This window comes from Apteryx rowi, unplaced genomic scaffold, assembly GCF_003343035.1.
Source record: "Apteryx rowi isolate R43461 unplaced genomic scaffold, aptRow1 scaffold_110, whole genome shotgun sequence".
Lineage (NCBI taxonomy): Eukaryota > Metazoa > Chordata > Aves > Apterygiformes > Apterygidae > Apteryx > Apteryx rowi.
The window spans coordinates 1,743,642-1,767,937 of NW_020447309.1; the positions used below are offsets into that span (position 1 = coordinate 1,743,642).

The 24,296-nt window shown below is 38.0% G+C and overlaps 1 protein-coding gene across 2 annotated transcripts in view; it reads left to right on the top strand.

Moving 5' to 3' along the window:
* Positions 1-24,296, top strand: part of CHN1 (chimerin 1) — an 83,773-nt gene that overhangs the window by 20,744 nt on the left and 38,733 nt on the right. For both annotated transcript variants that reach the window (XM_026075711.1, XM_026075701.1), the window contains one exon: positions 8,884-9,172. In XM_026075711.1, the coding sequence (XP_025931496.1) occupies positions 8,884-9,172 (289 nt within the window). The remainder of the gene's footprint in view (positions 1-8,883; positions 9,173-24,296) is intronic.

Here is a 24,296-nt window from a genome sequence, read left to right on the forward strand (position 1 = left end):
TAGTTGGCCTGTTCTTTTTTATGCTTTTGAAATATATAAATCTGTGTGTTTGGGGAGACAACTTTTTTCCTACGCTTCATCAATAAGTACAAAAAGTCCTTCAGCTGTAAATACTATCGGCACGGTATAAATATGCTTTCAAAATAACACCAATAGCCTCATATTGTTTAATCTCATAATAGTTTTCATCAAAACATTTATGAATTATTCAAACACCAAAACAACTGACAACAATAAATGTTATTTGGCCCAGTTTTTCTCTTCCTTCTCCTTCTCAATGAGGGAGATGTAACTCAGCTGAGTTCAGTGTAGCTACTCCTGATTTGATGGGTGCTAGGAAGAGAATCAAGGTCTTTTTTTTTTTTTCTTTTATAACTTGAGATGAGTAAATGGACTCTAACCATTTCAGTAATAAATTGAGATCTTCCCTAGCTACTGCTGCACTTGCACCAAGSAAGAAATTTTATTCTAGAAAAACAGAATGTAATAATAGAAAAACTGTGAGTCTTTATTGCTGAGCTGTTGGTAGACAAAAAAAAAATTCTTTTCTTTCAAGCCATACCTAAATACTCAAGCTAGATGTGTGTTTGTATTTGTATGTGCTACATGTGTTCTCAACAAGCTAGGGTACCAGCTGGATGAAATCTTTTAAATTTATTCTGTTTCACTGAATCCTGTTAAAATGAAGAATCTCTGGTATGATAGGTAATTTTAATGGACATATTACTTTACAGTGAGTGTTTATCATCTGTTCTCTCCCACTGTAAATTTACAAAACATTTTAACAGCAGATCAGGCATCTTCCTATGAGAATTAAATTCTTATAGATAGTAAAACACTGMGGAATAGTAACCGTGGTCAAGAGATGTTATGGGGGGTTATCCATGTAAAGCAGTCTATTGATTTCATTACCAACGTAACACTATTTTGAAAATGCTAAGGCATCTAATACATTCCCCTGAATAGTTTAATTCTGATTTTAGTTTAGTGCATTAAAATGTAACTTTATTTCAAAAGACTTGATAGTACAACGCTTTTATTTTTTAGCTGCTGCTAGATAGTGCAATCTAGACTTCTTTCAGTAACTATCATACATACAATAGTCTAAATGTTTTGCAGTATATTCAGACTATTGTGTGCAGATGTCATGTCATAAATCACTAATATGCAGTCACCTCATATGCTGTTTCCCTCTGTGTGTCAGCTTGCCCTGCCAAATCACAGAAACTGGTTTCTGGCTCTGCCTACAGTCTCTGTACTCGTGGATGCACCACGTGGATTGTGCACTTGCACTGCAAACTGGGAGTGTCTAATAGAGCGCACAGGAACCAAGAGTCTTGGGTGCTACACTATGATATTGGCCCACTCGGTTGCTGTGGTCAATTTATTTAACCACTCTGTTTCTTCATATGGAAATGGAGGCAGCACACTGAAATCTGTTGATGAAAAATGCTATTTCTGTTTTATACATCTTTTATATACAGTATAATCTTTATAAGTCTTTTCCACAAAGGATTTTTGCTTTTGTGAACCATCAAATATTGCTATATGTATCAGAAGTGCTTCAGGTTTTCATCCTGGAAGTAATAGTACCTGCCACTACTGTAACACCCACCTACCTATGGCTTTTTTGGTTGTGCTTTAGTGAATCTTTTGCATTACCATACATAGAACCAGGTTTGTAGGTTGCGTTTTTGCACATAGCAATAAGAAAACTTTACCTTTTTTTTTAACTTTTAAAAAAGTTTGTAAGTGTTTCATCCTGTATTACTGTGCTTGTTTGTTACCAAGGAATGCAGCTCTGTGGAAAAATCATTTTAGAGAGCAGAATGAGTATGCTGGCAAATCACAGTTTTTCCAAAAAAATGAGTGCCTTCTAGAAGTTCAGAGGTAGAATACATTGAGAAAACGACCTTTAAATAAGTTGCACATTGTGTAATAGCTTTAAGTAAACCTGCATTCTAAATCTGGGCTTAATAGTGGTTTAAGTTAGTTCAGATTTGACAAAATCTCACTGGAACAAAAATCTTACTGTGGTTCTTTTTAATCTAAAGGAAGCTTTGAAAAAGAAGCCATTATGACATGTTTCAGTATAAAATTTGAGACCTTGAAGAATTCCCTGTGAAGTATATTACAAAAAGAAAAGCAACACCACCACCACCATCATACTTTCCCACTCCCCTCTCCAAAAACCTGTAGTTCTTAGTTTTTCATCCTAGCAGATCATAGATAATGCCTGAATGGTATAAACTAATTACACTTGCAGAGCTATTTTATGATAAGGACGCTTCTTTGTATTTTAACTTTGTGTCATCCACTCAGGTTTTCTTGATGTACTAAATAAAAATATGCATGTTGTCTTAGTAAGATCCATTTGCAGGAGCAAGTTGCTTTTAGGATGAGAAAACCTGTACAAGCAAAGAAGTATGACAGTAATGAGTAATTTAAATCCTTTTAGGAGAAACTGCTGTAAATGAAATAAAAATGAGCGTGTTTGAGCATAATGCTATGGCACTTCCTTCTCCATAGTAAAGACTGCAGTGGAATTTTCATTACAGGCCTGATGTTGTTCTACATCTAAATTTATTTGGAAAAGAATATCATATATGACCCAAAATGAACATGTTATATGTGGGCAGAGAGTAAAATTTGTATCCATATTTTGAAATTTGCTGAACAGAAAGTGGTAATAGGTAGTATCTTAACTTGGAAGTTCCGTTTTAAAAGAATAGAAAAAATTTCAGTAGCATGAGTCACRCACTAAAATTAAGTCTGAAATTTTTGGTAAAGGAGCCTAAGTATTTGCTTAATGTGAAATTGCAAAAATCACTGACCTTCTTGCTGGTAACATTTCCAGAAGGTTTTTATTCCAGGCATGTCAATATGAGTCTCTAAAGGACTGCTTTCATTTAAGGAAAAAATACCAAGCTTCTACTACTTTCCCATGTAGATATAACTTCAAGTGTATCTTAATCGCTAACTACAGTGGGGAGCAAATAAGATATTAGCCTTGTGAGGAATTAATCCTTTTCTTCCCAGGAAGCACATCCAATAGAGAAAGCAGTAAAACATTGCCCAGAGCTTTCATATTGATTCTGATTCAATCATCAAATCAATTCCAGTGACTTCTATCAAGTTTAAATGGAACAGGACATGAAAACACAGTACCAAGAACGGGTAATACACCTGTACAAGAGCTACATTTCAAAACCAACCATATTATTTTCAAATAATCTATTAGTAGTCAAGAACACTGTTAAGCATGATCTTAAGTGTTAAGTGATCTTACTGCGTATTAATGACATACATGTTCCTTGATCAGCTGGCATTTGTTCAAGGTGTGAGATGCTGAAAATCAGTGAGGCTGCTAAAATAAGACATTGAGAAAAAAAGAAAACTTATTTGTTACATTTATTTGTGAAACACACACCATTATAGTCCCAAGAGCTGATAAGGCTTTCTAGCTTTCATTGTTTTTAGCAGCTGTTATCTATGCTGTTGCCCTAGAGCATTGTCTCTCACTTGTGTTGTCTCTGACATTGCTCATGATCCATAGGAAGGTGCCACTGCTCTGGTGCACACTGGTTATGTTATTTGCAGCATGCTATTTGCACACATTGTTTCGCTCTTGGAGAAGGAAGTCTGGGGAACGGTGCAATGAAAAAATTTTCAGTCTCAAATGAGAGGCTGTTGTCAATGATACAGCACCAGTTTTGATTTTTTTTTTACCTGATCCTAATTAGACAGAGTGAGGCAAAGGTTGTGTCTGCACTGGGGTAGCCTGGCACAGGGTAGCCACGTGCCAGGTCCAGCTCTGGAACTTGTTTTCTGTTCTGAAGCATGCCACGTTTTTTCCACTTATGGTGCATTTGCCCATTCCACAGGTCTGATGAAGTTTTAGGGATAACATTATACCTAACTAACATTCATCATGCCCCAGCCAGCCAGCCAGTGCTGCCTCTCCAAATGGTACAGGAAAAATCTCTGTAGTGACTGTTCTCTACCAGTGACTCTGAGTTTTTTTGGCTCCCCTTTTGTAAAATGCACCTTTACTTTCAATCCCCAATGTGTTTGATTTCATTTATGCCTATTGTGTTCTTGAAAACCACTGCTACCTACAAATTATTGGAGATGAGGCTATTTCTCAGGCAGGCACTTTGGGACAATGCCAAGTTGCACAATTTCCTGGCCATCCTCAGAAATTCAGGTGCCAATAGGAAAAAAAAACCCAAAATGCAATGAGCTGCTTTCAGTAGTCAGAGACCTTCTGGGATAACTGTGTAGAAGAGGTTTCGGCAGCATGTAGCACTTGCATTTTTAGGATCCTCTTTGACAAGGAAATGGGCCAAAAGAGGATCCATGGAATCATTTACTTTCTTTCAGATGAGCACGGCATGACCAGGAGACATTCCTGTTTTATAGACTGTTGGGTCTCTAGTCTTAAGAATTGGTTGAGAGTTTTCAGAGGTTAGAGCTCAAATCCTGACAGCTAATTTTAAGTGAGACTTCTACCTTTTGGCCATAAAGCAAGTTAAGACACTTTTTCTCCACAGAAGATTAAGTCCAAGTAACCTTTATTCACATGAACGGAACTTAAGCTTTCTCAGCTCAGTGAAACTCATTGAAAGTAATGAGGACATGAGTAGCCCTGAGGGGTGTTAAATTTAACTGTGGTCTGGCCTCAGCTATGCATTTTAAACAATGCTTTTATCTTTACTTTGGGCCTAGATACTCTTCTCATCATAAAACAGCCTGTGAAAGGGGTGAATAGCTAGTGTACAATTCTGTATTTGGACTCTAAAATGCATCTTCTTAAAGGGTAAGAAAGTGCAGATGGGCTCTTAGTCATTAATGTCTTCCTTTTGTCTCATCAGTGAATGCTGCATACAGAGTAGGTAGCTGAGAGTCTGAACCCCATCTTTCTCATGGAATGATACCTAATTCAACTCTTCAGGCCTTTATTACTAGCCGCATTTGCTCTATCGTTTAATCCATTTTCCCACGTTGTTACCCACTCTGCCCTATTGGCAACCAAAGGAACTAGACAGAGTGATTGCTTTTCAGACAACTTGGAATAAAAAAAGTCTTTTATCTTTAGTCCTGCTGCTTGCAAACAAGTGCACAATAGATACAATGAGACTRTTTGACATGTCAGAGGTCTATTTCTTTTTCTTGGAAAAACATCTAATCTTCCTCTGTTTAAACCAAAAGAGAACATACATTGTCTGTGTCCTGTTTTCTGTTTCTTAAACAAAACCAGCTGGTACTAATGCTTCCCTTTAGGAAGAGACCATCAGGAAGTTGAAATATCAAATCTTGGCTCTACTTAGTTTCCACGGTGATGTATAATTAACCAGGCTGCAGTAACATTATAGCAAAGGTAAACATAAGGAAATAGTCTTCCTAATGGAAAAATTTAAACCATATTAAATAAGGCTGAAGGGACTGAAAATTTAATTGATCATTTGCAAATGTACATGTACATTTGCATTTATATTGTAATTTAATCAAAATAGTATCATTGTGCAGTCAGAAAGAAATTTTAATGAATTTGAGAGAAATAAAACTAAGGATTGTTAAAGACATGTTAATGATGATGRAATCTTTGAAAGAGATTGGTCGTTCTTTGATTTGTGTGGCCTTTTTTTCCCCCTTATTGCTAATACCATTCTATTTGTAAAACAATATATTTTCCCACAGTAAAAGAAGRAATGAATAGAGAAGAAACAGTTTGGTTTAGAAAAACAGGAAAACAGATAAAGAAAAAACATTAAATTTTCACATTTTGCTGTTGATATGCAAGCACTTTTTGCAAATGATTATGACAGTGATGCAGACTAATTTGTTTATCTAAATACCTTTAAGCGGTAATTGTTAAATTAGGTTAATATATTTTAAACTGAGAAAGTTGAACATACCTTGAGAAGGCCACACATGCCAAAATAAATTTAATGTACAGTTCCCCAGATGCATGCAGGAAGAAGTTTCAGTCTACTTGTGAGGTTTACAAGAGAGATGAGTTTAGGAATARGGTGCTGTTAAAGAATTAAAATTGTGGAATGTTATCTGTGAGATACTTGTGTGTTGACCTGTGGGTAGGAGTAGCAGGATAAAGGTTGTGTACGTTTTGCAATCCTATTCCTTATAATACCGCTCTCTAAGACATGTTGTGTGTACAGCAGTCCGAACAGACATACAACACAGGGACTTCTCAGGAAAACATAAACTTGGGATATGAGCATGCACTTACTTGACTTTAATGGGAAAAAGGTTAATCCTCTAAAATTTAAGAACTTCTTTCCCAGTATTTGGATGTCGTGTTCTTCAGAACTTTGTTTTAGACCCTGAAGGATGTTATTTAAATCAAGACATCATGTGTACTTAGTAACAGGCTCTGGGAAGCTTTTCTGTACCTTATCTTCTCTTGATGAGGTTGGTGTAATGTTTTCTCTTCTAGAAAGCCAAGAAGAGCAATAAGTGACCTTCAATTTGTTTAAGACTGCTATAAGTACTGTCAGAGCATATGTTACTGATTGGAACAGCATTTCACCTGCTATACACCTCTTAATAAAAATCATTCTATTGCATATTGTCATGTAAGGCCTGGTATTCTTTACCTTCAAACCTACTTAGTTTCTCCTGCCAAATCCTAACATCATAGTGCTTGTATTGCTCCATGTGCATTATTCCCACTGGCTTTAGCAGAAAGTTGTGAAAGTTCCTCACTTTGGAGCTGCCAAGTGCTGAGCACTGTTAGCTTGTATTGACTTCACTGACAGTGGAGGGAGAGCATGCAAGGAATCCATCTCATGGTCAAGACCAGCCTGCCACACATTTGAAGCTGAGCAGTTTTTGCCGCTTTGTACAACAACGTATGTATTTATGTTGCTGTACCACTTACGAGATCCAGTATAGACTAGTCCCTTACTGTGCTTGACGCTGGATGAATACAAAACTTAGAGACAATACATGCCTCTGAAAGCTTACTGTTGTAATGGAAGAAGATTAAAATGGTGGATATATATAGACAAAGAACACAAGGAGATGTAGAGATGGTATTGGTCATATCCAGCTTCTGGATTTAACCCACAGAAAATAATCTGTAGGAGAGAAGAAAAAATTCAGTAGTGAAATAGCATTTCAATTAGAACTGGTTTGTGCCTAGTCTTCTCAAAGACGTGGTCTGTCTTGGGCCTTGAAGAAAGATGCTTMGAAGAATGAACCTGAACATGTTCCTATCCCTATGCTGTAACTTAAGACATTCTTTCTCCTTTCTGAATACCATGTATTCAGTCCAAATTGTAGCTTATGTTTAAATTAGCATTGGGTAAAAATGTATTTCTTTTTATCATTTTGTAATTTATTGCTCTTCATTTTCATTTAGGGAACTTTTAGTGTGTGTTGCATAAAAATGTGAATAGAAGTACCTGATTCATTTCCAGTCAAATGCCCATTTAGTTTCTACACATTGTGTCCTCTTTTATTACTGAGCAGGATGTGAATTCTGCTGACAGTCCCCTCAGGAGAACGTTGCCTCACATTTGAGTGCTCTTTAAAAATAACAGCTCCTGAAATTACAGTCAGTGTCAGATTATTCTTAGGGGGATGGGAAGTTTGGGCATTTTTATTCATAAAACAAGAGAACAAATGATTTTGCCCATATTTCCAATAGTGGCTTTTTTGGAAGAAGAATACCTTTATTSCACCTGAGGCAACGTATAAAATTTATGCTTTCCCCTGTTCAGCAAGGCCCCATTGAAATGGAACCATTTCAGCAAAGCTTCAGTTTATTCATAAAAATCTCTTGTGAAGCTTTTGTTTATGAAATAAAAGCAATCCATCCTTTCAGATTTTGTTTTTAATATTTATTTGGTGCATCTGACCGCATGAAAGGGCCCGGTACCCTGAGCAGCCTCGCTTGCTGCTGTCTGACCAAGGAATAACACTGGAGTGAGCTGTGAAAGCAGCTTCTTGCTTCCATCTTCTCTGCAGGAAATGCTTTGGTTGTTGCCAAATGCAAACACTGATGTGCTTTCACATGTTTAGATTGCTTCCAGGCAGAAAATTGTTCCAGATTCAAAGTACAAATTTAGAAAAGGTGCTAATATTCAGGTAAAATTGACATTCTTATTTATGGTTGTTAAAAGACTGCAACAAAATCCTATTCCACCCAGACTGCAGAATTGCTAGCGCCAGATAGCTTATAGGTTATATATCCTGTATATTATAAAGATTTGCTTGAAGCTCAGGACTTAACAAGCATAACACAGAGGGACTTTTGTACAAAGCTTGAAGAGTTAGTCCTTGGCCTTTGGCCAGCAATAAAGAATGCTTGCCCTTGTGCCATTTTGTCCTGTGCTGCTCCAGTTCTGGCAGTGGTTCTGCTGTAGTGTGATTGTTGGCACTGAAGCTGAACTGAACCCTGAATGGCCTCTTAGCAAAAAAGCAGGGGTTCAGAGGTCTAAGACTGCATCAAAACTCCGTATTGATCAGCTGTAATAGAGGACTCTATTATGAGAACTCCTCATATCAGAGCCAAGCAAATTGAGTACAGCGATGCAGTACTAAAGTACTAAAAAAAGCCATATAGAGTGTGAAGTAATTTTCAGTTTTTCCACAGGATAATGGAAGGTCTAAAAGAATAAGAGAACAAACAGCTCCTTCTGGGGCAGTCACTGGTTTGGCTATATATCCGCAGTTGTTAATCTCTCCTTCCTATCTGTATTTAGTAGTTGAATTTTGCAGTTCTCGTCTGGACAAGACACAGAGCCTAGTCGCAGCTTTAAGTGATAAAGTATTTTTATTGTTTGCAAAGGCTTACTTTCTCTTCTTTACTCTTGCTTACTGTTCTTTAAAAAATACTTTCCCATTTCATTGAGGCAGATTTGGAAGTCAAACCAGAAACTTCAGACTCTACTACGATGGAAAGCACTTTGTTGGGGAGAAACGTTTTGAGTCCATCCATGACCTGGTGACAGATGGATTGATTACTCTTTATATTGAAACCAAGGCAGCAGAATACATTGCCAAGATGACAATAAATCCAATTTATGAACACATAGGATATACAACTTTAAACAGAGAGCCAGCACACAAAAAACATATGCCAACCCTGAGAGATGCACATGATGGCAAAGAGTCTACAGGAGAGGATGAGGTAGCAGAAAAGAGGGTAAGCAATTGTTAACCCATGCTTTTTTTTTTCTGTTAGATTTTCTATTTATACTTTCGGCCCCCCTCTATTATAAAATACTAAAGGTATCTGTAGATATTTAGTATACATAATTATGTAAAGTATTGTATTAACAGTAAAATTTAAAATGGTTATAGTTTGTTGGGTTTTTTTAATGGTAATTTTTGCATACTGCAAATTTCTGTGATTCAGAGATTTGTTACTTTTCATTGTCAGGTCCCTTTCTTCAGTTATTTTCAGAGTTATAGATGTTACCATTATGTCTCTCCTTTATTTCAAATGGGCTAAGGGTGTTTCATCTTAAAATTGTTTACAGTGTCTAAGACAATTGCCCTTTGGTCCAAAAATATATTCTTTAATCTATTCAGCAGTCATCAAACAAAATGCATTCCATAATCTACTCAGCCGTCTCCATACAATGACAGTAAAGTTGTCCACATTATAAATAAGCCTGTTCATTAAGATGATAAAATGTTAAAACATTTCACTTGACTAAGTTCAGCCTGTCAGAAATTGACAGAACTATTTTTGGCCTCAGCCAGACTTATGAAGGATTGCTCTCTTCAGAGAGTTGCATTATCAACTGCATCCTGGATAAAAAATGAAAAATGAACAACAACAAAAAAATCTTAGAACCAGTGAAAAATAGAAACATTAAAGGAGGCTGTGACAGTATCAGGCAGACAAAGCAACTGCCTGAAACTTTGTTCATGTGACAGGGACTAAACTTAAAGAAAACATAAATTCCATCAATTTAAACTAAATACTTTCTGCTTATTGAAAAGCCCACATATGAAAGTCTTTTAAAAATGTATTTTAGAATTTTTTTGCTAAATGTCTACGTATTAGTGCGTGTATAACACTGATATGCTCCCCTATTTCACTCATTTCACAATGAAGTTAGAAGTATCTAATATACTATTATAGCACACAGAAGAAATACTAACCTGAGTTTGGATCATTTGTTTCTCCTCCCAGTCAGAAATATAAGTCTGTGATCTCAGCTTGTCTTGACACCCTCAAAGAGGGAGAGGAAAGGTCACACTGAGGGCTTCCAACATACATGACTAAATTGTGATACTAAGCTCCGTATAGAGTCCACAGAGATAGGAAGCTCATAACGTTGGTTGAGTCTTCCTCTAGCAGAATCTACCATGCTGCACTGACTTTACTGAGAGATGAAGTGCCCAACTTAAAATACACTAAATCCTATTGTGATCAGATGGTTTTGACACAAGAAATATTGGTGAGCATATTGATGCCAGCTGACCATGTTAAATATCTGCCTTCTTGCCTGTTAATTACTAGCAGGAGAGATATGACTTACCAGTTACAGCTCCTGACAGCCACTGACTTGCAGTGTGCTGTTTCAAAAGAATTTTTTTTGCATGTTATCACAGAGGGTTCATTGTAATGCAAAGGCTGGGTAAAAATCTCCCCAAAGTCACAAATGGTTCTGGAAGTCACTATTTAAGGTTTCTTTGGTAAAATTAATAGCAGCTTTCAAGTGTCAACAGAATTCTCTTCTATGACAACATTTCTTAGACTGGTGAAAAAGTTTTCATAGTAAAGGGATTTCAGTGATTATTACTGAAGGATACTGTTTTTTCTATAGAATGCATGGTGTTATGTCAAACTCATCAACAAAACATACATATTCTCATGAAACATTTTTCATGAAATAGCTCAAGAATTACTAAGTAGTTGTCTCAGATTGAAATTTTAGATGATAAGCCTTTAGAGAGATTAGTCATGTAATTGTAGCATCCCACACCATTTGTTTGAAAGTTATAAGCAACTAAACTTGCTTCACGTGCAGGGTAGTTCAATTGCAATGGTCTTGATTGGCCTGAAGCCCGGCTTTTGAGTCTTTTCACTTTATTTGTCTTGGAAACATATTGATGCCAACCCCTGAGTGGAAACAACAAGGCACCATAGTATAATTAAATGGAGAGATTTCTATTTAACTTCAAAGCTATCATCCAGTTGGGATTACTATCCTAGGCTACCCAGGGAGGGCATAGAGTGGTCTTTGTAATGGAGCAGAGGGCACATCTCTGTTGATTTTACACCTCTCAGGGCCTTTGCTGGAAGATGACACAGAGAGTCCAGCATGCCACTTCACCTAGCGAATCTCCAAGGGGTACAAGGCATTCAACCGCATTACAAACACCTAGTCCCAGTAGCAACATCCGCACTTGGAATAAGCCCCAGGTTCCAGGTGAAGCTTGCTGAATCATTTCTCCCTCCTCTGCACATCATAGGGCAGGGGAGAGTGGGAAGGGAGAGAGACCCAGCAATGGCCCTGCTGGGTATCTCATGGCGAGTGTGTTGGTGCACCGAGAGCCAAGGCAGGTATGGGGGGAAAGAAGGGGGAGAAGAGACCCTGGGGGGTTGTCCAAACGCTCCTGTCACTCACTGGGGCGCTTGACTACTTGCACACCCACTGATGCTGTCACCGTGACAGCTTGGGTGAACTGGCTCAGGTTCAAATGGGACTAATACAACTGAGTGATTTGAGGACTGCACAAACGGGCGGCTGCATCACACTTGGTAGGAATTTCCCAGTGTCAGTTAGTTATATAAAAAACAGTAAAGTCATGATATATATGCTTGTAGGATGAGTTATTTGCATTTAAAACATGATTCCAAGTGCTAGATGACAGGAAATGATTCTCTGACCTTTTTAAAAGCCTACCTACTGTAAAATGGTAATACTCTACCAGAGAGGAACACAGGAGAGATTACATCATCTCCAGTTAAACAGAAGGCCCAGTATCTCTGCTAGATTAGAAGTATTTTGGGTAAAATAATAATACATAAAATGAAACAAGAAAAAGATAGAAATGCTCTACTGAATTGCTCAGAAGGTCTTTTTGCAGGCTCCTGATTTTTATTGATATTTCTTTGAAAGCTTAAATTTATAATAACATTTATCTTATTATGAACAGACATTTGAATAATTTAACTATGGTATAAAGAAGCTTTCCTGTAGCACACTTATAAATAGGTCAAGTAGTTTTTCTTTCTCTTTGGTGAGAGAGATGGAAGAGTACATTCTTGTTATCCAATATGAAATATATTACTGAATTGATATTGACAATTCTAACAAAGAATGCAAAGAAAACTGTCCAAAGTACAACAAGAAAAACATTGCCTTATGATCCAAATAGCCAAAGCTGTGTGCTACAACATTGTCCTAGGGATGCTGAAGAAGAAAATTTCTTCAAGGTGCAGTATTGGCAGTTGTGCATCTTTATCAGTTTTAAATCATAGTCTTCTCCCTAACTTTTCACCTTATGCTTCTTCATCAGTAAGCAGAGGGAAAAGCCTGGGTCTTGAACAGAGATCACCCTGAGCAAAAATACATTTCCCAGATTTGCAGATTCTGAGAATGTTCAGATCTGAATCTAAACCTTGCAACTGCGACTGTTGCCCAATCCTGTGTTATGTAAGTGGTGTATAAAAGATAAATTCTTGAGAAAAAGGAATGAAGAGACACACAGGCTCTGACTGTGGAACAGCTGGTGGGAATGTAATTTCACTGTCTGTCATAAAATCAAGTAGATGAAAGTGGGCAGCCAGAGAACACACCTCAAACTTGAAAATGAAATATTGAAGAGCCCTTTGCCTAGCAGTGAATCTGGTATGAGTCAGTGACTGGGAATGCCACAAAGGTATGTTAGGTGTCTCCCAGTATACATTAATACTACTTTATTTGTTCCCCACTCTTTTCAGCAATTAATTTATAGTAGAAGAATTCAATGGACATTGGGTGAATTGTCATGTGCAATACATTAAAAATGAGCCTTAGAAAAGAGGAGGGATTTAAAGATGGTAAAATATGAAAAGACAAAAATTATGTAATCATTAAATGAGGGTTGTAGGACACAAATCGCAGTACTCATAAGTACTGAGTCCTGCAAGAGACCATATTGTGGTGTGATTTAAGATACAGTTTTAATGGGGAAAGCATGAGAATCTAATCCACCACCCAGCCTGTGCTTCACTGATTATGAGAAGGAATTTGACTGCTTGCCATGTGCAGGTATATATTAAAAATAAAATAATTCTTGGTTAATGATTTATGACTTTAATGACCTATTAAAGAATTAATAGATAACTGGAGGAGTAGAGATTGAAAACAGGAGAGTGCTTGTCATGCTTGAATGCCCTGAGTAGGTGTTGTAGCTGCTGTGCTAAAAAAATAATGCTGGTTCCCAAAACAGTCTGCAGGTTGTTCAGAACTCAAAATTATGCAGCCATCATGGTCTGCGTATTAAGAAAGAGGTTTGAGATCCTTTTGAAAGAGGGTTTCCCATTCGGATTAGGTCTGTATGGCCTAATGAGGAAGTGGAAATAATACCCACTATCATACTGGGTATTATCATACATTTACTGCTCTTCCCATGTCCTTGAATACTAATGGATCTCTGCAAATTCTTCATCCTCAAAGGTAATTATGGTCTTGGAGCAGATGACTTAATTCAGTTAGATACCTTATAAAAATAGTAGCTCTCTGAAATTAATAAATAGCCAGATATATACGTCAAAATCCTTCTTGAAAGCCCCGCACAACATGAAATTAAAACTTTTTTTCATTTTGACATACTTTTAAGATACTGGCATAAGGAATTGTGTGAATGCTTCATCCAAGATTTAATGTTAGTTATGAAAAAATGAAAATTTCACTTATGAGTTACTCTTTCAGAATGAAATGCTGAGGTTAATGTTAGGATAGCAACTGAATAGCATTTATTCTTTTTTACATTGGTGATAAGTAGTATTTCATCAAGAAACTTTTCAGTAACTGCAAATCAATTAAAAAAACCTTCTAGACTCTACTGCATCCAGTTAAATTCCTAAAGATGGAAGGAGTTGAGAGGTTTGTCATAGCAGCAGTCATCCAACAAAAGAACTTTTTTGTTATATTTTTAATGATTATAGTAGTAATACCATTTTTTCCTCCATAATGATGAATTCTGTCTGATTGTCTGCAGCTCTGGTCAGGGAGATTTGGAAACATAAATCCGCATGTTTATAGTAGGAAACATACTTTTAAGTTTGCCTCCAAAGATAATCCAAAGAGCTCAAAGTTAATTGCAGTTTCTGTGTATGTTTCTAATGGATTCATAACAGGCTCCACATACAAAATCAAGGGTCATAGTTATGTGTGTTCACAGAGGGACCAGTCTCACTTTCCAACCTTGAACTGCTATGTATATTTTCATTAAGGACACTACTACTTTTGTTCGTACTCAGATCTGCTAGTCAGTAAGATCTGCTTAAAAGGCTTCCTTCGCCAAGGCTCATTTTATCTTCAGTGAAAGGGTATCAGCAAATCTAGCAGAGGAAGTTACAATAGTCTGTCATAAAAGCATAAGCCCCCTTAGCAAGGTCCATGATGGAAGAAGATAGCCTTTGGCAACATTATTCAGTGCCCAGTAATACCAGTACTAGGACTGATAGTGGGACATTGTCTTAATTATCAGGAAAGAAAGTATACTTTTGAGAGTGGAGAAATCTTGATGCTGGAAGTTGTTTGATGCGTTTTTTTCGCTTATTAGAACTGACTTAATTTTATCAGGAAGAGAGGGGCATGTAATATATAAAACTCTAGACCAGCTGTAGCCAGAACAAGGCTAGCAACAAAGCTATAATCCTGTTAAAAATACAATTGATAAATGTTTACCTTAAAGTACATTTAAAGACACTGAACACTGAAGAATCCTATGGGTTAACTTGAGGAGACTGTCAACTCTTTTTGCACAAATGTTCCTTTCCAGTCCCTGCGCGGGTGTCCATGACAATCACTCTGTAAGTTTAATGTAATTTATAAATAAAACATAACTCTGTGGAAGGCAAAAACTTCTATTTATTTCTTCTGGGTTTAGCCCATCTTTCAGCAGAGACTTCAAAGCACAGACAACTTTGTCAATACCAAGAAAGTTCCTAACAGAATGAAAGACAAGTCTTTTTAGGTAGCTACTCCAGTTTATCAGCAGCTTCGTACTCAGCATAGATTGCCCCACCCTCAGTCTTCCTCCTCTTCACTTTCTGTGCTTTAGCATTTATAGTGGTAGGGCTCTGCTACCATATATGCCATTGTATATGGCATATATATGCCATATATATCTTTCAAAATAAGACTGCAAATGGTTATGAAAAGTTTTTATAAGCATAAATTTTTAATTTAATTATATGTTTATTAAGACCTGAGAAAAGCAAGCTAATTGCACTTGGTGTCCAGCATGCAGGCATCAGCATGAAGAAAATTATCTTTGCTACAAACTACAGAGTGCTTTTTCCATTCATACTCATTTAAAGTAACCTAAGCTCTTATTTATGTTCAATGYGGCAGTAAAATTGATACATTAAGAAGATTATATATACTGATCTTGTTCTAAGATTCAGAGCTCCCAAATGAGGCATAAACTTTGCCAATAGTAATTCCCAGGTCACAGAATATCTACCTTTTCTCTTGTCGATAGCTCATGCTTAACAAGGGTGAGTTAACAGGCCAGACTTTTTTTAATGGTCTCTAACTGGGCCTGTAGCTTGGCTCCAGTGCTAATCGGGGTTCGTGGCTCGCCTGCGTGCCCCGGCCTGAATTCCTCCATCCCTCTCTCCCTGGGAGCTCCCCGTAGGTGCCCAGCTGTACTCGGTGAGTGCCTCACTGTACAAACAGGGTCCCAGCTGATTCCAGTTAACCCCTCAGGACCTTCACCTGCCTGCCTGTACCTCCAAAGCACAGTTAATTTAATGCCCACATAATGATGTGTGGTATTAATGTGAAATGAAAGTTGCATGCCTGTGTTGGTAGCCTGAGTGCTTACTATTGGTCTAGTATTTCAAAGTTAAAAATAAATAAAGCAGCACAAACTTCAGACATCTAGGAGGGGTTTAAGTCACATTGCATTTCAAATGCACAACACACCTCCTGTCATGCTGCTACTCCTACAGAGATGTTTCCCTACCGTTTTGTAGCTACGCACGGTTGAGGATAAGCACCACACTTCAGCCTTTTTTCATAGATACAAGTCACTCGACAACCTGCTGAGATGATTTGTCATGTGACCTTGTGCTTTATCATGTAAGCGTGGCTTTTTCATGATCTGGCATGTGAGATTTATACAGGAAGATACATTAGTGCAGTGTCTAATTATACTGAGATGGCCAGCTGCCATGAGCAGTCAGGGGTCCAGTCCTGAGGAGAAGAATTCGGTTCCTGAATGTCCCCTCGAACTCACAGAGCAGGCCCTCAGCAAAACTGTCGGGAGTCATTGCCCCCCGTATATGCCTTGTGCCTCCTCAAGCCTTTGTAAAATGAATGCCGGGCATAACTGTCAGAAAGGCTGTACAGCAGTGCAGTTGCCGTGCAGTTCAGTCTGAAGAACACCAGGTGTGTTGTTACTGATAAAATGAAGCCATTAGTGATGAATAAGTTATTCTTTTCCTGTGTTTCTCCGAGTGCTGTGAGAGGTAAGTTGGTGTGAGGCCCTGGCTAGTAAAATGCAGTTCTTCCCAATGTCCTTCAAGAAGTACACTATATCCTCAGCTTCTCTTATTCAGTGGCAGAAGTTTCCCTCCTTTTTAATTGGCATAGCCTAGTGCAGGCAGGATCATAGGGAGGGGGAATGTCCCTTAGCTCTTGAAGAGGATGGCTACATTCAGGTGCTCTTTAGATGAAGAGAGATTTGCCCATCCTGGCAGACCTTAGCTGGGGAAATACAGAGGTCCACCTCAGATCCTCATGAGCAAGGGAGGGCTGCCATGGCTTCAGTCCTCATATTCTGTAGGAGTCTGCTGCTTTCCTTTCCCTGTGGACCTTATACTGGTGTTTTCCAGAAAGGCTGTCTGTGTGTACAGAGGGTAAGCCTCACATCCATATAAAAGGAAACGAAGGCTTTTTTTTTTTTTTTTAACTGTGGTTTCTCCATGACTTTTTATGTCTTCTCACGACTGCATAATCTTTCCAGTGGTCACAAAAAAGAGAAGGTGGGGTATCCTTTCAGAGCAGTTGCTAAAGGAGGCATGTGATTGTCATTTATTACTTATGCAAAGAGCTTCCAGGACTCTGAGGGACTGCAGTGGGTTGCTAGCTGGCAGCTCTGCCATTTGTTGTTCTGTTTCCTTAGCTGTGTGAGTTTTGAGTCTTTTTTTCTTTTTTTTTTTAAACTCCTCCTCCCATCTGGCATCTCCTAATTATTTTCTATTACTAATCGCTTCTACAGGAAACAGACTGGACTGTTGAATTAAGAAACCTATAAAGGGATAATTTTGTTATTTACAAGTTTCTTACCTCACTTAGACTTTATAATGTGACACTGTATAGCTGGTGATAATCACCTTGGGCTGCGATTGTGTCTAATCTCATAAACTAAGCAGGGTCAGGTCTGGTCACTAGCTGAATATGAGACTCGCAAGGAAGAGCCAGGGGCTGCAGGAAGTGTTGCTAGTGGCACCTTTTTCTGTGAACTAATATCCAAGATGTCTTGTGTTTTATACCCTCTGCAACGCTATACCCTGCATAACTCTGTGTTAAGAGAGTCTGCGTACCATGCATTTTCTCCACTTACTTCTATCCTTGTTCATACAAGCTCCATTTTCTCCTTACTGTTTGCAATGTGGTATGGTTTTTTATTASATGGGAGGGGGGAAATAAGTAGGTTTACACTGGTCACTGTTTACATGCTCACACATACAAATTCTTATCATTTGGCTTCTATACAAAGATCAAAAGGCCATAGAGCGATGGAGGTCTGGTGTGTCATCCCCTTTTCAGCTGGATAATCCCATGATAGGCAGGCACGTCTGGTCCACTGATAATTGCCCATTCATATAAGTGGTTACCAAACCATAAGACCCATGAAGAGTAAAGTGCTTGTTTTAGAACTGAGAGCAGAAAGAGAAGTAGTTAGAGGTGGCTAAATGAAGTATTTGGATGTATTAGTCTATGAAAGGAAAAAGAAAGAATCATTTACCCTGTGGTTAATGCTGCAAGAGTTGATCTGTTCTAACCCTTGTTTCTTTCCTTTTTGTCTTTCACAAGAAGAAGGTATTTTCAGATAAAATTTCTCCTGCTTCATTTTCATCTCTAGCTGAATGTTTTTTTGTTCCAAATATGAGCAAAGTAAGGAGAGCAGTTTTGTTACTAAGCTCAATAAACTGCTTGCTCTTATTACTTCAAACCTGTCACACTAGTTGTCAGCAAAGACAGCAACTCTGAGAGTTTTCCAAAGTCTTAGCTAGAACGTTAACTTTTAGAACATAGAACTTTTCTATATTTAACCTTTTTGTCCGCATGGCATCAGCAGTTAGGAACTGTGCCACTTCTGGCATTTGCTGTTATTACAGTCCTAATGTTTAAGCAACTAASAGCCATCAAGTTGAAAAATCTGACTCTCTGAGAACTGTTTTTGCTCTAACCCTTGTCGTATTAGTACTGATACTCTTGACTTCAACACAACTTGAAAAATAACTGCAGGATCATGTTTTTCTAATAGTGAAGATCATATTATAATGCACTTAGCTGGTATAATTTTTGTGAGAATTATTATTGTATTTGGTTAGAGTTAAAGCAGTTGAAATAGGTTGCCTAAGAAACATTAAGGCTAGAATCACAAAGGATAACGTCTCCTATTAAACATTAAGTGTATGTGAATTAATACATTTTTTATGGTTTCCAATTTGTGGATTAGATTAGTAGCACTTGAAGGCAAGTACCTTTTCCCTTTCCTAAATGAGAGCAGAGTGAATGAATGCTGTGAAAATATGAAAGGTTATATTCCCTGTTTCCTTTCTACATGTAATTGTGAAATGTTTTAAAAGCTTTATGCCTTATGTATMAAATAGTGTTGGCTGAAGAGGGTTTGCAGTGATTTTATATTGCCAGAAAAGTCTTGAAGTATTTACCAAAACTAATATGATAGTGAATTATGTTTGCACGCAAGCATTTCTGTGACTTGGCTGAAGATTAGAGTAAGAATGCGTTCAATACAAATAGTTAAAAATTCCAAGAGTATCATGTAGGTTTGTGTCTTTCACAGAATTGGAAGTGTTCAGTCTGTAAGTGACAGCTTCACGTTCGCTTCAGACTCCAAATCCCCGTTAGCATTTGTCTCAGAGCTGCAGCCTGCTGCTTGGAAGCTGACAATCACCTTGTCATAAACAGAAGTTCTTTAAGCAGACTCATTGCTCAGCAAGTTGATATGCTGAGAGTTTACTAGATAACTTGTCGTGGGGCTTACGGGTTAATCCTCTTGGGGTATTTTTATCGTTGAAAATGCAAACAATAACAATGTTAGAAGTCATATAAGCAATATCACTTAGAATGCTAGTTGATGCTGGCAGTACAAATAAAAAATTGCCTAGTAAGATGAGATAAACATGGTTAAATAAGAAGAAGAAGTTATGCTGGGCAAATGTTTTGTTCATTTTCAGTAACTGAATTTAAGAAATGAAACTGTACCCCAAGCTTATTTTTTTATCTTTGAGGTGCCCTATCCTCAGAAGAAAATCTCCCTGTCTGAAGATCATATGTCTCTGACATTCCAAATCTTTGAGTTAGTGACTGGGACCTAGGACTAGTAGATTTCAACTAAAAGTTGACATCACCTGAAAACTATGTTAAAAGAAGTCACAGACTTGCTGAATAAAAAACAACCCAAGGTCCCTCCACTGTGATAGAGTTTGTATAAGCTGGCCACCTGCCAGTTCCTGCTTCTGCCCCAAAGGCAAATAATTTGTGTAGCCCAAATTTATGATGGGGAATTGCATTGCCAGCCCRTATTCAAAATGATCCATTTTTCAAATAAAGGCATTATTTAAATTTGTTTCAAAGATGCTCAGTTTGGCCACTGGAGACAATAGTTTCTAGAATACCTGTCTTGATTAAGAATTTTTACCAGCTATAGCTTCCTTTAGGGAAATGGGATGCTTCCTGCCCTTGCATGAAAATTTTCACATGACGGAGGCATTTATAAGTGTTAATTAGGAAACTAAAAAGGAGTAAATAGGAAAGACAAACCATATGTGGAAAAGGAGAAATGAGAAAATTGGAATGTTGGTCAACAGTATAGAATGATTCTTTTCAGCTCCTAGCAGGAATCAGTGTGCTGTAGGAAGAACTGTTAGCTAACTGCAAACAGTGCCCAGCCACCCGGTTTCCAGGGCAGCAACTTCTTTCATAGAAGTGGTCAGTGTAAGAAAGCAAAGGACAGAGGACTACATCTGAATAATTTAACAAAATCCATTGTCTAATAAGTTCCACTCATCACAGTGGTTTTCAAATTTTCTTCTATGCTATGTTTCTTTTAAAAGAAGAACAAATTTTTCTTTCAGCATGATTTCCCTTACTTTGAAATCTGAAGGCATATTAATGTCTAGTCTATCTGCAGGGGTGTTCTGGAGACATTTCTGCCAGTTAATTCTAGTCCTTTCTCAACATTTTAATCAATTTGTGGGTTATCCTGGTGAAAAAGTTAGGCATGTGTTACTTCCTGAATCAGGGATTAGGAGATTTATGGGTGGCAATAACCTGATAAATTGACTTTGGGACTTCTTCAGAGTGTAATTCCACTGACGAAAGTGAGGAACCAGACTCTGGTTTCATTCATTGCAGGTTTTAAATCAGTCCTCATTTAAACAGAGATTTATGCAAGGATACTAAGAGCCTACATGGGAGACTTATTTGAAGGATGAGCAGCCTGCTTCATTTTCTGAGTCTGCCTAATTATGTTGTATATAATGAATGTAGATCTTGACCTACAGCACTGGCGCAGCTATGCCTGCGGACCTGGGTGCAGCTAGAAAATTGGTATCAGGGTCTGCAAGAAGTGCTAACAGACACTTGGGATTAGCACATTTTGTATTTTTTTCCACAGTGAGGTGGTCCATGAGTATGATTTCACCATTAGAAATTTTGCAGGAATGTTTCATGTCAGTGTCACAACTCCAGGATTCTTTTAGAGTCGAAATTATTTTCACCTTGATTCATGGTTCATCAAGTGTTAATTAAAGAGGATTAGGAGACTTTGCACTCTCAGTCTTATTTATGCTAAATAAGTATGACTATGTACTGAAAGTATATTGAAGAAAGAAACTGTGTGTATCATAGCAACATAGCTTATTCAGGAAGAAGTGGATGAATTCAAAATAGAGGATGTGCCAAAGGAACAGGTGTAGTCTAAAATATGAAGAATGTTTAGAAATTAATGAGCTGCAGTTTTCAATTAGAACATGTACTGAATCATTCTAAACTGAATTATTGTGTAGGACAAAAAAAGCTAATATTAGAGACATTAGACTGCCAGAGAAGACTAATGTGAAATGAATATTATACATCAGGTAAGAAAATATTAATGAGACATAAAAAGAAATTTCCATAGTGCTTGCCCATGTTATACCAATATTCAAGTCTCCTGTTCCATGAGTAAAAATCCCTTATAAATATAATAATAGAAAGGCCCTGTGAATTACATGATTGTTGTTATACCTAAGTGTATATGTTTTCAGTTACAAAAAAGGTATAGAGTTTCATTCTAAAAATTGCTTTTAACAATATGCTTTTTGATATTACAAAGGAAGTGTTGTAAATTATTTATATTTTGTAAAGTTTGGCCCCCATCAACATTTCATTGCCAGAAGACAGATGAGGTTCCTCACCAAAGGGTCTGGTTGAGTTTTTTGATGTGTCTTCTCCTTTTATTTAATTTAATTTGAGGAAATCCTTATAACAGTGTGGGTCAGATGAAAAATAAATCATCATCAGTTGCCTGTGGTTTCAGAAATTAGTCTAACAGCCTAATTTCTCTTACAATGTTTAATGTAGTATATTACTGACAAAGAACATTTGCCTAAAGAGTAATACTCATACAGCTGCTAATTTGCATTAGGTTTTGACTATTATCACTCCTATAGAGCACATTGTCTTGTAGCATTTATAAATGACTATAAAGTTCTTTTTGGAATAAAATTTGCCTTAAAGTGTCACAAGTCAAGTGATTTTTGCTGGAGTGACACCTCACTGCAGTAACCATGTCCTGGTCACAGAGGCACAGCTCCCTGTAGGCCAGCCAGGAGACAGAAGCCACTAACAAAGAAATAGAAGAAAATGCAATGCTGTTAGCAGAAAAAGAAAATGATGATTAAATTGGAGCGAGATAGAGAAGCTGCTCGGGAACAGGAGTTGGTATAGAAAGAACTCCTTGAAGGGAACCGTTGTCATTTAAACGCTTTCCAGAACAACCTTTGCGTGTTGCTCATCAAGGTCAGAGCCTCTTCTTTAGGCAAACCTCCTTGCTACCATTGGCTGCTCCTCCCCGAAGTCTCATTGCTGCAAGACACAGAGCTCTCAGAGCAATGCCCATCAGTGTAGTGGTTGGCTTAAAGCGTAGGATTAGTCCTCTCTGTTCCTCTGCTTCTGCCTTTTCCCTGGAGAGGAGTACAAGGGATATAGTCAGCTGCTTTAATTCACCATTTAGCTTACCACCTTCCTGGCCCAGGCTCCTGGCAAGAGGAAAGGTAGCTTGAATGGGTCAAAAAAAAAAAAAGCTATAAAGGACAGAAGGATGGGTGGAATGGATTGAAAACAAAGCTGTAAAAGATAGGCTTCATCTGAAGGATTTACTGGAGACCAGTTCTGCTGGTTCTTGATGCTTCCTCTCCTTGCTTATGTGACTGTTTTACGCCCTATCTCTCAGAAACAATGCAGCTATGGCTTCCTGAGGCAGGGAGATGGTGATCTCCACGTTGTACCTGCCCTTGGTCCCCTCTGTACTTACCAGATCGGGCTGGAGTTGGCCCCCTTTTAATTCAGCTTGTTTTCTCAAGGAAAGAAAGAAGCTGTAATAATGAGCTGCAAAAAGTGAGGAGAAAAATTGGTTAGTGTGATACCTCAGCTTGAACCCACTGCCGTGGGGAAATACTTTCCTCACCACAGTAGGAGTTAGGAATGAAAAGATTTTGGTTTTTAGCTTGCTGGCTATCTTTTTGCAAGGTGTTTGATTGACATATCCTGCCTCCCTCTCACACAGCTTGGTAACAGCTGTGCTTTTGTTCCACAGTCATTGCTTGCCCCTTACAGACCGGCTGGTAGTCTCTGACGCCAGGGGAAGGCCTGGAGTCGCTGATTACTTTAACAGATGCGGGCAGGGGAGTGGGAGACGTCCCATGTCCGTGTGGTGCACTGACTGTAGGTGAGGAGTTCCTTGGCTCAGCCGCTTCCAGGCCTGAACCAAGACAAAAGCAGGAGCCCCACGAGGAGTGCAGTTAGCATCATCTGGTCCATCTAGTTCAGACACTACCTTGTGCTGAAATCTATTACTGGCTGTTTATACAGCATAACAAAATTGTACCTGTTGTTTTTAAAACCCAGTTGAGCAGCGTTATTTGTTGCAACATCCAAGTCCCTATCTGTGCATATTCTCACATACCCACATACATATTCTCACATACCCACACGCAGAACAGAGGGACATTTATATTAAACATAACCCTCATAGTGTTTGGGGGATATTTTTATCTATGGAATATTAAGGAAATCCCTCAAATTCCCCTCCTGCATCAGTGGACACGCTGGGCCACTTCCTGACCTCACCAAATGCTAAGTCATTTGATATTAACAGAGTCATCCAGAACCAGAACAAAAGCTGAACTTGTTACTGGAGATATTTTGAGTTTTTTATTTTATTTTTACCATTGCTAGATCCATGGGTATATATCAAAATAGCCCCCCTCCCTAAGAAAAGAAATGTGTTTTTTGTTTGCCATTGAAAAGTACCTTGCTTTTGTATCACTATCCAGAAAAGCAAATGTTAATTGCTTTTGTCTTGGAGTCTGTTACTGAAAGAGATAAATGGTCATAGTGGATGCTTTTTGCCAGTGTGCAGTTTCCACTTGTCATTTCCAAAAGGCCCATCTTGATAACTGCGTGAAGTAAATCTATAACCAGTCACGCTAGCAGTAACAAAATAAGCCAGACTGTCCTAGATCTGAATCAGCTGCAGTGATCAGTAGGTTACAGAAAAAGCACTGTTATGTTGGCTTTCTTAAAGGTCTGTTTTAAAGCGTACGCTTGCTTGTCATGAAAACAAGGGTACGT